This window comes from Lycorma delicatula, chromosome 4 (assembly GCF_047948215.1).
Source record: "Lycorma delicatula isolate Av1 chromosome 4, ASM4794821v1, whole genome shotgun sequence".
NCBI classification, from domain to species: Eukaryota; Metazoa; Arthropoda; class Insecta; order Hemiptera; family Fulgoridae; genus Lycorma; species Lycorma delicatula.
In genome coordinates, this window is record NC_134458.1 from 25,798,892 (window position 1) to 25,812,646 (window position 13,755).

Here is a 13,755-nt window from a genome sequence, read left to right on the forward strand (position 1 = left end):
GAGCTTTCAGTCAGAAATATAATTTGCTTAAATCAAAAATAAATTTAAATGCCAGGAATTTTTGAAAGTATATGATTGGAGTGTAGCTTTATATGGAAGTGAAACTTGGACGATCAGAGTACTTGAGAAGAAAAAATTAGAAGCTTTTGAAATGTGGTGCTATAGGAGAATGTTAAAAATCAGATGGGTGGATAAAGTGACAAATGAAGAGGTGTTGCGGCAAATAGATGAAGACAGAAGCATTTGGAAAAATATAGCTAAAAGAAGAGACAGACTTATAGACCACATATTAAGGCATCCTGGAATAGTCGCTTTAATATTGGAGGGACAGGTAGAAGGAAAAAATTGTGTAGGCAGGCAACGTTTAGAATATGTAAAACAAGGGATTGTAGGGATGTAAATGAAGGGGAAAATATTAGGGATGTAGGATGAAGGGGGTATACCGAAATGAAACGACTAGCACTAGATAGGGAATCTTGGAGAGCTGCATCAGACCAGTCAAATGACTGAAGACAAAAAAAGAAAAACAAGCTACCTGTATAAAATACGGCTCAGTTAAAACACTATTTTTATTTATTTTATTTTTTTTTATAAAAGATGAAAAATCTCAAAGTTTATCTCAGAGGAAAAAAAAATCAAAATTTTGCTATAAATTACGTTTTAGCTATTTATGTGTTATAAAAATAGAAAAAAAAATTTAATAAATATCAAACTTCATAGAAACTTTCAAAATCTGGCTGCTTTCCATGACAACTAACAGCAAATACTACATAATTATAACAAAATTACAATAACCAAACCACACAAGATTGAATTACTACCTGTGCAAGCAATTTTCCAGCTTTTATTGCAACAGGAGTCAACTCCATTCGCCCATATTGAATATCTCCAATAGCATAAACTGAAGTGCAGCTTGTACGATCAAATTCATCAACTAATATCTTCTTATTCCTGGAAAACAGTTAAAAGTGACTGTTATTAATATTTGAAAACACCTTTTTAAAAACATAAAATTGAAAAAATTTCATATAAGTAACTGTTTCAAGTGAAATGACTATGTGTTGACATCCAGCACCTTCACAATTAACCCTTCATGGGCGGAAACTCATATATGGGTCTCTGAATGTAACCAGCTATTTGTCGTCACATAGTTACATATAAATTCCAAGAGATGGCAGGAGATGTTCTTTCAGTCATTTTGAGACAGGAATTCCTGATACGTGATTGGGAACCATTTTACTTCAGTTACGTAAATGACCGTACGTATGTAACAAGATGCGTGCATAATTTTTACGTGTTTTTCACTCATTTTTAAGTAATTTGTTTACAAACTGTTCCTTCCAAAACTTCATTTTTGGCTTGCTTCGTTTGAATTCAAACAGTTTTCAAGACAAAAATTCAGAAGGAAATGAATAAAAATATTTATATTATCATATAAACTATTATAATCATATTATACTATTCCCTGCCTAGGTGCACTACTTCTTCAAAATTGCTGTTTTTATATTACAATCAACATTACTACTGTTACCGTTATTATTCAGTGTCTTTTACATGAAAAGACTAAATGTAAAACATAACCAAAATCACCACCTACAGTTTGCAAATTCTAGTGCGCTCAGTGAGACTTGTGCTGTTTTCGCATAAGCTTTTTCTCATGAGATAATTAAATATTGTTCCTTAACCAGACTGGTGGCAGAATTCAGCAAAAATACAATGTATATGCTGAGTTTATGCATGAATGCATATTTTAGGTAACTTTAAATAGTTTTTGCAAGACCTTTTTTTTTTGAAAATGTCTTCAGCCTACAGCCATAAAACATCGCCGCCCATGAAGAGTTAAAGATCAATTAGTTACTGTGGTCAGCAATGTTTGAATGTTTCAAGAGACTTAAAACTATCTAATCCTTTTTAAACTATTCTTCTAAGCAAGAACTTATTACTCTTAATATCAAAAATAACACATCTGCTATTAATGTTACAAAGCAGTATAGTTCTGAGTAAGATGGTAAACTATCCTGATCTACTCAGATGAGAAAACATCCTTTTTCAACACCCACATCTTCTTTTTTTTATTTGTAACTTCTTTTTTCTACTATTAGTTTTAAACAAGTCTGAATATGCTGATGATGCTAGGGGATCCACTGGTGGGATGGTGGCCTGTGGAATAACTTGGAGACTCTGGTTTCCTCTTTGGTGACAACCCAAATGGTTGAAAAGAAATGCCGAGTTGCTGCAGGAGACGATAAAGGCCAATAAGAAGTCTTTCATCCACATGAAGGACTTGGATGCCAAGACCACATCCTGAGATTTGTGCATGCGAGATCTCACGTGCCCTATAGGATAAAACCTTGGTGTTGGTTACATCCCTCAGGCTCGCTTTTGTCCATATCCAGAAGGTGACCATGGCACTGCCTGTGGATGCTGATCATAATCTCCATGCTATAGACAGGATCCAAATCGGGTGAGTCAAGTGTATGTTGCCAGACGGGAGGAAGAATCTAAGTGTTTTAGATACTGGGATTTGGGTAATCTTGGCTCTAAGTGCAAGGACCTGACTGCTTGGCACTTTGTTTCAATTGTGGCTAACTTAGCATTGCTAAGTACTTAAATACTCAGCTTAACTTAGTTAACACTAACGTTTTTACATGTAATCTCTTAATGAAACTCTTACAATACCAAGAAACAGCATAAAAAAAAGTAATTTTATGCATAATTTACTGTAATTCATAACTCTCACGAATAACTGAGAACAAAGCAACATTTAACTTGGTATTAAACTCTTTTTACACCCAGTGGTTTGTAATGAATGCTTCAAAGGCAAGTTTTTTCTTTTGTGACTAATAACAGTTACAAAAGATTAACAGCATGGCAGAGTCAACAGATCAAATGCTTTGCATTTATTCATGACAATAACATCTAACAAAGAAAAGTACCAAAAGGGACATCTTTTAAACTTTTTGCTAGTGAAGAATTTCCTTTAAATCTATCTTTAACAAAGGAAGTAATGTTGATATCTTACATATAAAAAGCATTTAAATCTTATAAATTTTCTCATATAAGGATGTTCAACAACTTCAAAATAAATGAAAGTCTTGTTTTTCTTTCCAGTCCATTTTGTTTCCATTTTAGGATGGAAAGTTCTCCTATAATACATTTAGTATATACTGATTTAATTTTCTTTTTTTAAATAAAATAATACCTTTCATTGTGTATTATTCCAAGGTTTTCCAATCCTAAGCCATTTATTTGGGCATCTCTACCAACAGCTAACAAAACTGTATGATAATAATCTTCTTTTACATCTTCAGATCGATCAATATTAATCATTTTGACCTGTAAAACAAAATATTTTAGACAAAATAATTAATCTTATTAAAAAATAATAATTTAAATAATAAAATAAGTCTATGAAAGAAGCTATTAAAAACACAAGGCAAATATATTTAAACAACAAAAAAAATCAGAACATTAGAAGCAGCATAAATTTTAACAATCCAGTGCATTAGTTAATTAAGGAATAGCTATAAGGAATTAGGGAAATAAGAAATTGATTGGTTATTTGTTATAACTCCCTATTTTTTTGGTTTTAAAATCAGCCGGTGTTTAGTGAGGATTGTAGTAAACCACAACTACAAAATGTTTAATTATACTTTTAGAACTAGTTTCACTATGGTGTGGACATATGCAGTTAGCTCTCTAATTAGTTAAATAAACTAATGGACTGTCTAATTATTTTGTTGTGTCAGGAGTTTCTAAAATTTAGCTTAAGAATTTTATTGTTTTTACATATCTCTCATCACATGTTATTATTTATTTTTTTCTTTAAAGAAAAGGGAAGAATGATTTTTTGCATTATGTGTACTAAGATGTTTGTACAAAATGAAAAAAAAAAACAAAAATGATAAGCAATACATGTGTCACAATTTCACATCACTAGTGTCTGACTTAATGCAAACAAAACCAATGCATCAAAAGACAAAACTTCATATGCACAGGTGTTCAACTTGTCATTGAATCCACACCATCTTACACCTTGTGATATCCCCCTTTCGGAATATCAAATTATACCACTGGTATAAGCTACCCAAAATTTTTTACCAACTATATTACGCCACTTTAAATATGACATTTAATAGAAGCCAAAATTCAGTGAAAAAGTTATCATCAATGAAACTTGCAAATAATGAAAAATTAGAGTTAGATCTCAGTTGGAAACTACCATGAAGCAACTATCAATAAATCAGATTTTTACATAAAACTCAGAAAATGCCAACCTGAAAATTAAAATATAACTAATTACAAATGAATTAATGACATAGTTTGTTAAATGATTATTGCAATACTACAGTACAATGAATAAACTAAAGTATCAATCCATAACTTTCCCCAACATAATATAGCGTAACTAAAAAATTATTTTACACACATACCTTTAATCTTCTTGACTGATCATGACCTGCCTCTCCTTCTGACACCGATGTTATTTCAGAAGGTACATATCCTTTAATAAACTTAACGCCATGAGACTCTAAATGTGAACCGATCATGTTAGCAATTTGTTGATCAAAACCACGTAGTAAGATGGATCTAACCTGTGTACAAGTATAACAGATATTGAAACATTACCATATTAAAATTCAAATAATAACACACTGACAATAACATATGAATAGCAGTAATTCTGTAACATACAAATGCTTCAAAATCTATGGTAGTGACTCAGATATAGATGCTCAAAGTCTTCAAGCTGTTTAATAATAAAATGTAATTTGTACTTGTTTAATGGCTTGCTTCTGGATATCATATGGGCTCAATATAATGGGCCCAAATTCAAGTGCTGATACCACTACTGAAAAACAGAGCCAAAGAGCATTAGTATTCCTCTAATTACCTCGGCTTCTTTTGATGAGACCTAACATGACATTAGCTTTCCAAATTATGATTGTTACATGGCTAGTACTCAATGTGGTATCAAAAGTAATCCTTAAGTTGCTAATTTCAGACAACCAACTAAAATCAGACTGCACAAACTGTAATTAAACTCCAGTATGGTAAAATATTATTCTAGTATTTTTCTTTGTAGAAAATGAAATGATTGAACACTTTGAGGTATTTAAATATACTTATTCTTCATCGACTGGACTGTTAAATTATTTAAGACAGCTTGCAATAGTAATTGCAAACATATATTAGTATATCAGATCAAGATACTGCAATTGTTATATCATTTATAAATAAAAGAAAAAATGAAGGACCTAAACTGTTACCTGTTTACTAATTTGAAAAAAGTTATTAGATGACTGGAAAAATCAAAAGATTGGAATTTACTAAGTATTTGATAATCAACCATGTCCACTGCCTTGCTGAAATCTACTTAAATAGCATGGTATATCTGTAAATTGCATTTTTCAAAACTGTATAGTATATATTCAGCAAAATTTATGAGACTTCATACTACTGAACACAGAGAAAAACTGAGATATTATATAGAAATTTTAGATTTAAAAAACAAGATATTTCTTTACATAATAACTGTTCAAAGATTTTCACTGCCCCAGTGGTCTTAGCTCTGCCCTAGAGCTGAAAGCAATTGGTCTACAGTTTTTGACATCTGTAATATCATCTTTTGACGTAATTGTAATATTTTTTTAAATCTTCCATCTATCAGGAAATCTGTTTGTGAGAGACACAAATTAAATATAAATTCCAGCAGCTCAGTAAGAAAATAGGAGAATGTATATAAATACAAAAATAATGTTTACTTTTAGAGGCTTTATAAGTCATAGGTATAACATATAATTATAATTAACAAAATGCAAGTTAAAAAGGTTTACTTCATTACAATCACTGTTTTAAACTAGAATTTAAACAAAAATGTTTTTATTTTTTATGCAGTATTACAGGACAATTGATTTTGAAAGAAAAAATATAACTCCAATTTTATCTTTTAAGAAAACCATTATCAATTTATTTAAAAAAAAAAAAATTAGGGTTGCCATAAAATAAGCATGCCATAAACAAACAGCTGCCTTTCACTAAATTTACACACATGTGCGCACACACACACATACACACACACAAGGACTGTTCAGAAAGTAACCTCCATTTGGCTATAAATAAAAAACTGCATAAATAAAAATATTTTATTATATGTAACTTAAAACTACAGCATTAAACTATTTCTAAACATAGTCGCCATTACAACTCAAGCATTTGTCATAGCGTTTAACTAATTTACAAATATTTTCTTCATAAAATTCAGCCGTCTGGGTACCTAACCAACCTTTCATGGCATTTTGAAGTTCTTCATCGTCATCGAAGTGTTGAGATGAAAGCCATTTTTTCATGTGAGTGAAGAAATGAAAATCAATTGGTGCCAAGTCCAGGCTGTAAGGGGGATGATCAAAAATATCCGGTTGGAACTGATTCAGAAGTTCTTGAGTTCTTTTTGGGCACTAAGAGGAGGACCATTCTCATGCAAAAAAACACCAGATGACAGAACACCACAACATTCATTCTGAATGGCTCACCTAAGTTTCTTCAAAGTTTCACATCCTGATCCCTGTAGGGGAAGACATACTCCGTCACTCCCTCTGTTCCAAGCCCTTATGGGCTTTACCAGAGGTCATCACAGAATAAAAGAGAAATCCAAGCAGACCTCTAGATCCCCTCAGCAATCCTTTCCTTAGCTAAGTACACTATAAAACTCTCCACTATTGCCCATTTGGCCTGGGTCCTCCAGTTTATACGGAGATCCAACACCTACCTGATAAGATCAAGCCGACAGATGGTCTCAGTACACATTAACTCATACTTCGAGCACTCATAAAGAACATGGTAGGTGTCATCAAATTGTCCACACTGAGGACATATCCCAGAATCCATCAGGCCAAATTTCTGCAGTCTGTCCCTAAAACACCATGGCCGGAAAGAAATTGTGTCACATATTTATTAGGGTGCACCCAAGAGGCATCCTGCAAACCAACAACATTTGAAGAGAGCTCATGCATATAATGCCCACCATCTGCTTCATTCCATCTGGCCTATCACAAGCCATTGCCATATTGTTCAATTTCTCGAAGTTTATCCGAGAATTAAACTAGCAACATACTGCTGCTGCTTCTCAGACGCAATCAAGTCTATCAGTTTCACACCTGCAATCACCAAGACTACCTCCTGTGAAATAGTACGATAACCACCCATTACCATTAACATTATTAGGCACTGAGCGCTTAATAATATGTCCCAATAACTTTTATATTTTGGCCTATCCACCCAAACAGGTACCATGTACAGCATAATAGCCTTGCACATACTTTTACACAGGATGCTCATGGTCTTAAAGTTAAGACCCCAATCAGTATTGACTACACGTCAAATGCTGAAGAAGGCATTCCAGACCCTCTCCGCGACATATTGAAAGTGCTTCTTGAATTGCAGTTTCTCATCAAGAAACACCTCAAAGTATTTTTGAACCTGAACATGCTTTATGTGCTGGCCTGCCATCGAAACACGGACATGCTGATTCACTGCCAAACGGCCTTTGAGGAGCAACATCGTGGTCTTTTCTGGGTAAATGTCATCTTGTGTTGATGACCCCACAGTTAAAGCATCCTGCAAGCCTGAGTGGCTCAGAGTTCAACCTCCCTCCACAAGCTTCCTTCGACCAGCAGGAGCTCATCGTCAGCATAAACCACAATGTAACACCCGCTGAGAAACTTCAACTGCAGGAGAGAATCAAACTCCACCACCCACAATAATGGACCTAACACGCTACCCTGGGGACATCCCTTTGACAGCATCTTGCCAATCTATGGCTGCCCTCGCAGAGCACCACATCCTGATGACTAAAGTAACTTTGTATAACTTGCAACTCACTTACAGTACATTCTTTTTTGGAGTTTGTAAATAGCAGAAAGCCACCGTAGATTATTAAATGCTCCAGGAAAATCCCCAGGACATATTCTGTCTTGCAGGTCATTACCACTCATCACATGGAGTATGGCGTCCTCAGAACCTTTTCCACGACGAAACCCATACTGATTCTCCATCAACAATCTTTGTGAGGTAAATCTCACATTTATATGCATATACAGAACCTTTTCAAAGACCTTGTCAATAACCAGAAGTAATGTCAGAAGCCTATACGACGAACTAACAGCAGGATCCTTGTCGCCACCTTTAAACAACAATTTACTATCCCCTTCTTCCAACACACAGGGAAGTATCATCCAAACAACAATTTATTAAATACACATGTGACAACTCTCGCATTCACCCCAACCAAGCGAACAAGGCGCTGTTATTCCATCAAAGCCTGGGGGGCCTACCCCTACCTAAACTACAGATAGCTTGATGCATCTCAACTTTTGTAATCTCTAAGGACACTGCACCCCTGCGGAACTGAGCGACCTCTCGCCACACTCGCAGATGATATGCGGCCTCTCCAGCTTTACTATCATCAGGCAGAAAATCATCTAGTAATTTGTATAAAATCTACGACACATCCAAAATTACACCAAATCTGGTTGAGAGCAGACAGAAGAATGTCCTTTCATTTGTGTCCCAAGACCCTACATACTATGCCCCAGGGTTCCCTGTTCCCCTGCTCATGAACAAAGAAACGCTAAGAGTCCCTTTTTGCAGTCCAGACTTTATGAAAGTAATGATATCTCAGGGTCCTGTATTAAGCAACAAGGACTGCCTGTCGTTCTGGATCATCCTCACGTTGAGAAGCTCTTTGCAAACGACAAATCAGCAGGATCTATATACTGGAAATATGAACTAGCAACATACTGATGCAAGTTTTGAACATCCACACAGACAATGATATGATTATCCAAGAGCTGTCGAATAAAGACACAATCAAGTTCTCTTCTGCACAAAACAGCGGATATGCTTCTAGAACAACAGAACCTCTTCCAATGAGAAAAAACTGGCAGATCATCAGACACAATATATAGATACTGCAACAAAACAACCTGCAAACCTCTATGTAATGCAATTTCCCCAAACTCAATCAGAGCAATGTAAGCACCCTGAGCCTTCTACTGACCAAATCTAATTATTTAATGAAATAGAATTATAGTACATATCGAGAGCTCTGATAACACCCACAATCTTTACTGTGCACAGAGTGCTTATGATCGCCATTCAGACTTGAATATAGCCTCATCCATGTGAGTATTTTGCTCTTTAATGAGAGCCATTAATTCTTCCTCACACAGACATCAATCTATGCCATAAACAATCACTTTAGGATGTCTCTTGCCTTTAAGGTCGACTTTCGGACTTTAAAGAAGTCATAGATGACCCGCACAGTTCTTTTGTCGTCAGCAATGACAACTAAACCCTTCTTCGTCTCTCTAATATTACAAATTTTCAGGTTCTGCCTCTTTATGTTGAAGGATGGCCTGAAACTCATCCTTCATCTCCTTAGTTGTTGACCCCTCCTTTAGGTTGACGACCACAACCTCTGGCTGCTTACGGGACAGACTAGCCTCCCGCCTCCCTTTCAACATTTCTGTGTACTGTTTACCTTGAGGCAACCCCTGCTGTGGAACCATGGGAGGGGCAGAAACTATCTCCTGAACAACCTCTCTCACCTCCGGCTTAATAGCTAATCTTTCATAGCCTTGAGCCAAGGCCTCAACAATGGGTTTGAGTTCCCTGATCTTAGGGAGGATCTCACTAGCACATTAGCTTTAGCACCTCTTGGGTTCTCCAAACACTTAATCAAGAAGTCATACTTCTCTTCAAATGTCCACTCTAACAGGACTGAACCTCCACTACCTTCCCTCCGACCCTCCCACTACCTTCAGAAAACTTCTCTATCATTAATTGATCTTTACTCTTCCCAGCCCGCGAAAAACCGGAAGCACTCGCTTGCAACCCTCATCATCAGAAACAAATAAGGAGTCGTTGAGCCTAACCTCAATTGTCTCCGTAATCTCTTCGCAAGGTTTAGCCCGCTTGGTCTTACACCTTTTTACTTCAGTTTCAGACATTTCTGAAATCATAAACACAAAAACAGTATCCTAAACAGTGGTAATTAACACTAAACACAAAATAAACAATGTTTGCTTGCAAACTATAAACATAAACACATAAAAACAATTTGCCAATAACAAGCACATACACTGATGACGTTGACTAATAGCAAGCTACATACAAATAAAAATGGTTGCTATCAACAGCTGTTAAAAAGAAAATAACAGCTAACTTAATAATAAATAAATATCAAACTGAAGTAACACTAAACAATAAAAACAAACAAATATACAACAAAACACAGTAGAAATGTTGGTTTCACTCCCGGGTGTACAGTTCAAAGGGAATTTAAACTAGACACCATACTAGCCTAGATAGCCTGTCAGGCTATCTACACAAATTAATATCAAATAAGACTAATAAAATACTCCAGAAGCCCTACAAGTACAAAACCATAAACCAGATCATAGTGAACACAATTAACTAACTATAATATAACAATAAAGTTACACCAAATAAATATCCAAACAGTGGAGCCTACACACAAACTCAACCTTTCCTACTCATGTTGTGTGTTGAACTATTTTCAAAGTTTCATACCCAACCCTGTAGGGAAAGACACCAACCTCATGACGCATCTGGTAGCCCCCCCTCGGGTCATAGCCTTCATGGGCTTTAACAGGACATCGTTTGCCGTCTAACTTTTTACATCTCATAGTAATAAGCCAGGTCTCGTTGGGATGCCACTGATGTAAGTGCCTTGGTAGACATATACATCGGTGATTTTTAAACTAAGCTTTTGCCTTCGCTGCAGGCCTCATCCAGACATTTTGAATGTCCTACATCATTGCCCTCTGAACTAGCTAACAGAGTTTGAGGAAGCATGAATCCTGCACCTAGTTCTACATTTTACAGAGCCAATTCATATGTAAATGTCTCATAAATTGTTTATAAGGCAATTGTATAACATACCACCAAAAATGTTGTTTATACAACAAAATTTATTCCTAGTTCCCTTAGTGAACTCAACTTCAGTTCATACCCCTGACTTGGTTTCATTATTGAGTCCAGTCTGGTCTACCAGGGAGAGGTGGACAGACCTCCTACTCCCACTCAGCTCCATTGCAGAGTCCTGCTTGAAATTTACTTTCACTTACTACCATCATGAAGATGCCGCTACACCTCACAGCTGCATGGGAATCCATGCCCTCGGCAGTGCAGTCACCATTCCGGCAACAGTGATGCTCGCTCATTCAAAAACTGGCCTTGTCAAAATGACACTACACCTCACGGCTGCATGGTTACCAATACCATCGGCAGTGCAGTCGTCGTTCTGCCAACAGCTAATATTTCAACAATAATCATCATTACTTTACTGACTAACCATTGCTCAATGCCAACACACATATCTCTAACCAATCAACTGTCCAGGTGGTCCCTTGCCACCTGTTGTGCTACTCTTCTTATACCCCTTCAGTCATTCTGCTCAGGGCGAGGAAACACAGGAAGCCAGCCATGGTAGTCCATTGTCTGCAAGTCTTCCAGTTGACTTGCAGAACAAGAAAGGAATTTACTCTCTGGAGCTCCCTAACAACTCTGGTACATTCAGCCTCACACCGGGGACAAACATAAAGAACATGGTCCACAGTATCATCAATCTAACAGTCCAGGTACAAGCCCAAATCAGTCAAACCAAACCTAGCCAAACTATTTCTAAAAGCACCATGTCCTGAAAGGAATTGAGTTGTGTACCTATTGGGGGAGACCCACCTAATTGCTCGCAGCTCCCTAAGATTTGGAAATATACCACGCATATATCGAACAGTAGAAGAATTGTTCCACATAACTTGCCAAGAGTCAAAATCTTGGTCTTGAATTAAGTAAGGCCTCCCTTTTTAGAAATATAGTGCTTGCTACGTTCCGTAGCTAAAATGTAAATGGGTTTTATGTCGGCAATCACAGAGACTGCCTCTCTTGAGACAATTCTGTAGCCTCCGATAACAGCTAACAAAAGAAGATGCTGGACTCACAATAAAATGTTCCTGTAACATTGGAATTGTAAACAACAAGCTCAGACAGGCGCAGCATACAACATTATGGCCTCACAGACACCTTTGTAAAGAATACACATGGTAAGATAATTCACCCCCCAATCGGGATGGATGACTCTACGAACACCAAAGAAGGCATCTATAGTCTTCCTTGTGACAAACTGAAGGTGCTCCCTGAATTGAAGAGCCTCTCATCAAGGATGACACCCAGATATTTCTAAACGGTAACATACCTAATTGGAAGACAGTCCATCATAAACTACGGCTGACAGGTTGCAGCGAGACAGCCTTTAAGAAACATTATAGAGGTTTTCTCTGCACTGAAAAATATCTTATGCTGAAGACTCCACAACCTTAGTACCTTGCATGCCTGTGTCGCTCTGAGCTCTATCTCAGCACGGAAGTTACCCTCAATCAGCAGCAACCCATCGTTGGCATAATCAACAATGGGGCAGCCACTGGGCATCCGCAACCCTATTAGAGTCGAACTCAATGACCCAGACGAGTGGACCTAAAACACTGCCCTGTGAATGACCTTTTGACAGGGTTTTACCTACTATCGAGCCGCTGTCACAAAGGATGACGGTTCTGTTGCTGAAATAGCTCAAGAAAGTCTTAATCTCATTTTTCATGCACCATGCTACTGCAACTGAAACAAGGCCAAGAGCCACCACAAGTTATTGAAGGCCCAGGATATATCCAAAAAGATGCAGAGTACATACTTGCACTCGCTGGTCGAAGCCAAATCCATTACTCTAATAGTAGCATCCTCTGTGCCCTTGCCAGGGCAAAAACCATACTGGTCGTCCATCAGCATATGATTAGAAGTCAACCTACTATTAATGCAGAGATACAAGACCTTCTTAAAAACCTTACCTAATACAGGCAAGAGCATCAGAGGCCAGTATGAAGAACTAACAGTAAGGTCCTTGTTGCCACCTTTGAAGAGCAGTTTCAACTCACCACGTTTCCAACACACTGGTAAATATTCAGCAAAAAGCAACCTATTAAAAACCCTAATCAGAGGACTAAGAATCACTGGCAACATGCGAACAAGGAGTTCCACTGTAATACAATCATATCCGGGGGATTTATTCCTAGCCAGGCTACAAATTACTTGGCGGACTTCCATCTCAGTAATCTCAGAAGACAAATTCTCAGAGCAAAAACCTACAACTTTCCTTTGAACACATTGATGATAAGAGGTTTCACCAACCTCAGTATCTTCTGGAAGCAGATCATTCATCAGAAGAGTGAGGACACAATCTTTGTCTATTATAACTCCATCCTGGCTTGAGAGAGCCAACAGAAGAATGTTTTTTCTTCTTATGACTCAGAACTCTGTAAACAACACGCTATGTGTCCTTATTTCCCTTCTCTTATACAAAAAAACACCAGGAATCACGCTTAGGTGACCTAGCCTTATGAAAATACTCGGTCCTTTTCCTCCTTTTCTGGCAATAGTCTGCACGCAAGGCTGCAAGCCAATCAGTATCATCCTCACACTGTGTGGCTCTCTTGAGCCGGCCCACAGTCCGCTTCACCGCGATCAAGTGCCAAGTCCACCATCCAGCTAATCTCTCTCAACCTGTCTACCTCTGGGAATCGACTGATTAGCGGCTTCAACTACCGCAGAAGAAAAATTCTCTGCCAGGTCATCTAACGGGAGATTGCCCAGTCTTTGAGCAAAAACTCGAAGCCTGGCTGCAAG

General features: G+C 37.2%; 1 protein-coding gene across 4 annotated transcripts in view; it reads right to left on the reverse strand.

The window, feature by feature from the left end:
* Positions 1 to 13,755, reverse strand: part of LOC142323200 (thioredoxin reductase 1, cytoplasmic-like) — a 76,543-nt gene that overhangs the window by 12,096 nt on the left and 50,692 nt on the right. For all 4 annotated transcript variants that reach the window (XM_075362539.1, XM_075362540.1, XM_075362542.1 and 1 more), the window contains 3 exons: positions 4,434 to 4,595; positions 3,203 to 3,336; positions 822 to 951 (listed from right to left, as the gene is read on the reverse strand). In XM_075362539.1, coding sequence (XP_075218654.1) covers positions 822 to 951; positions 3,203 to 3,336; positions 4,434 to 4,595 — 426 coding nt within the window. The remainder of the gene's footprint in view (positions 1 to 821; positions 952 to 3,202; positions 3,337 to 4,433; positions 4,596 to 13,755) is intronic.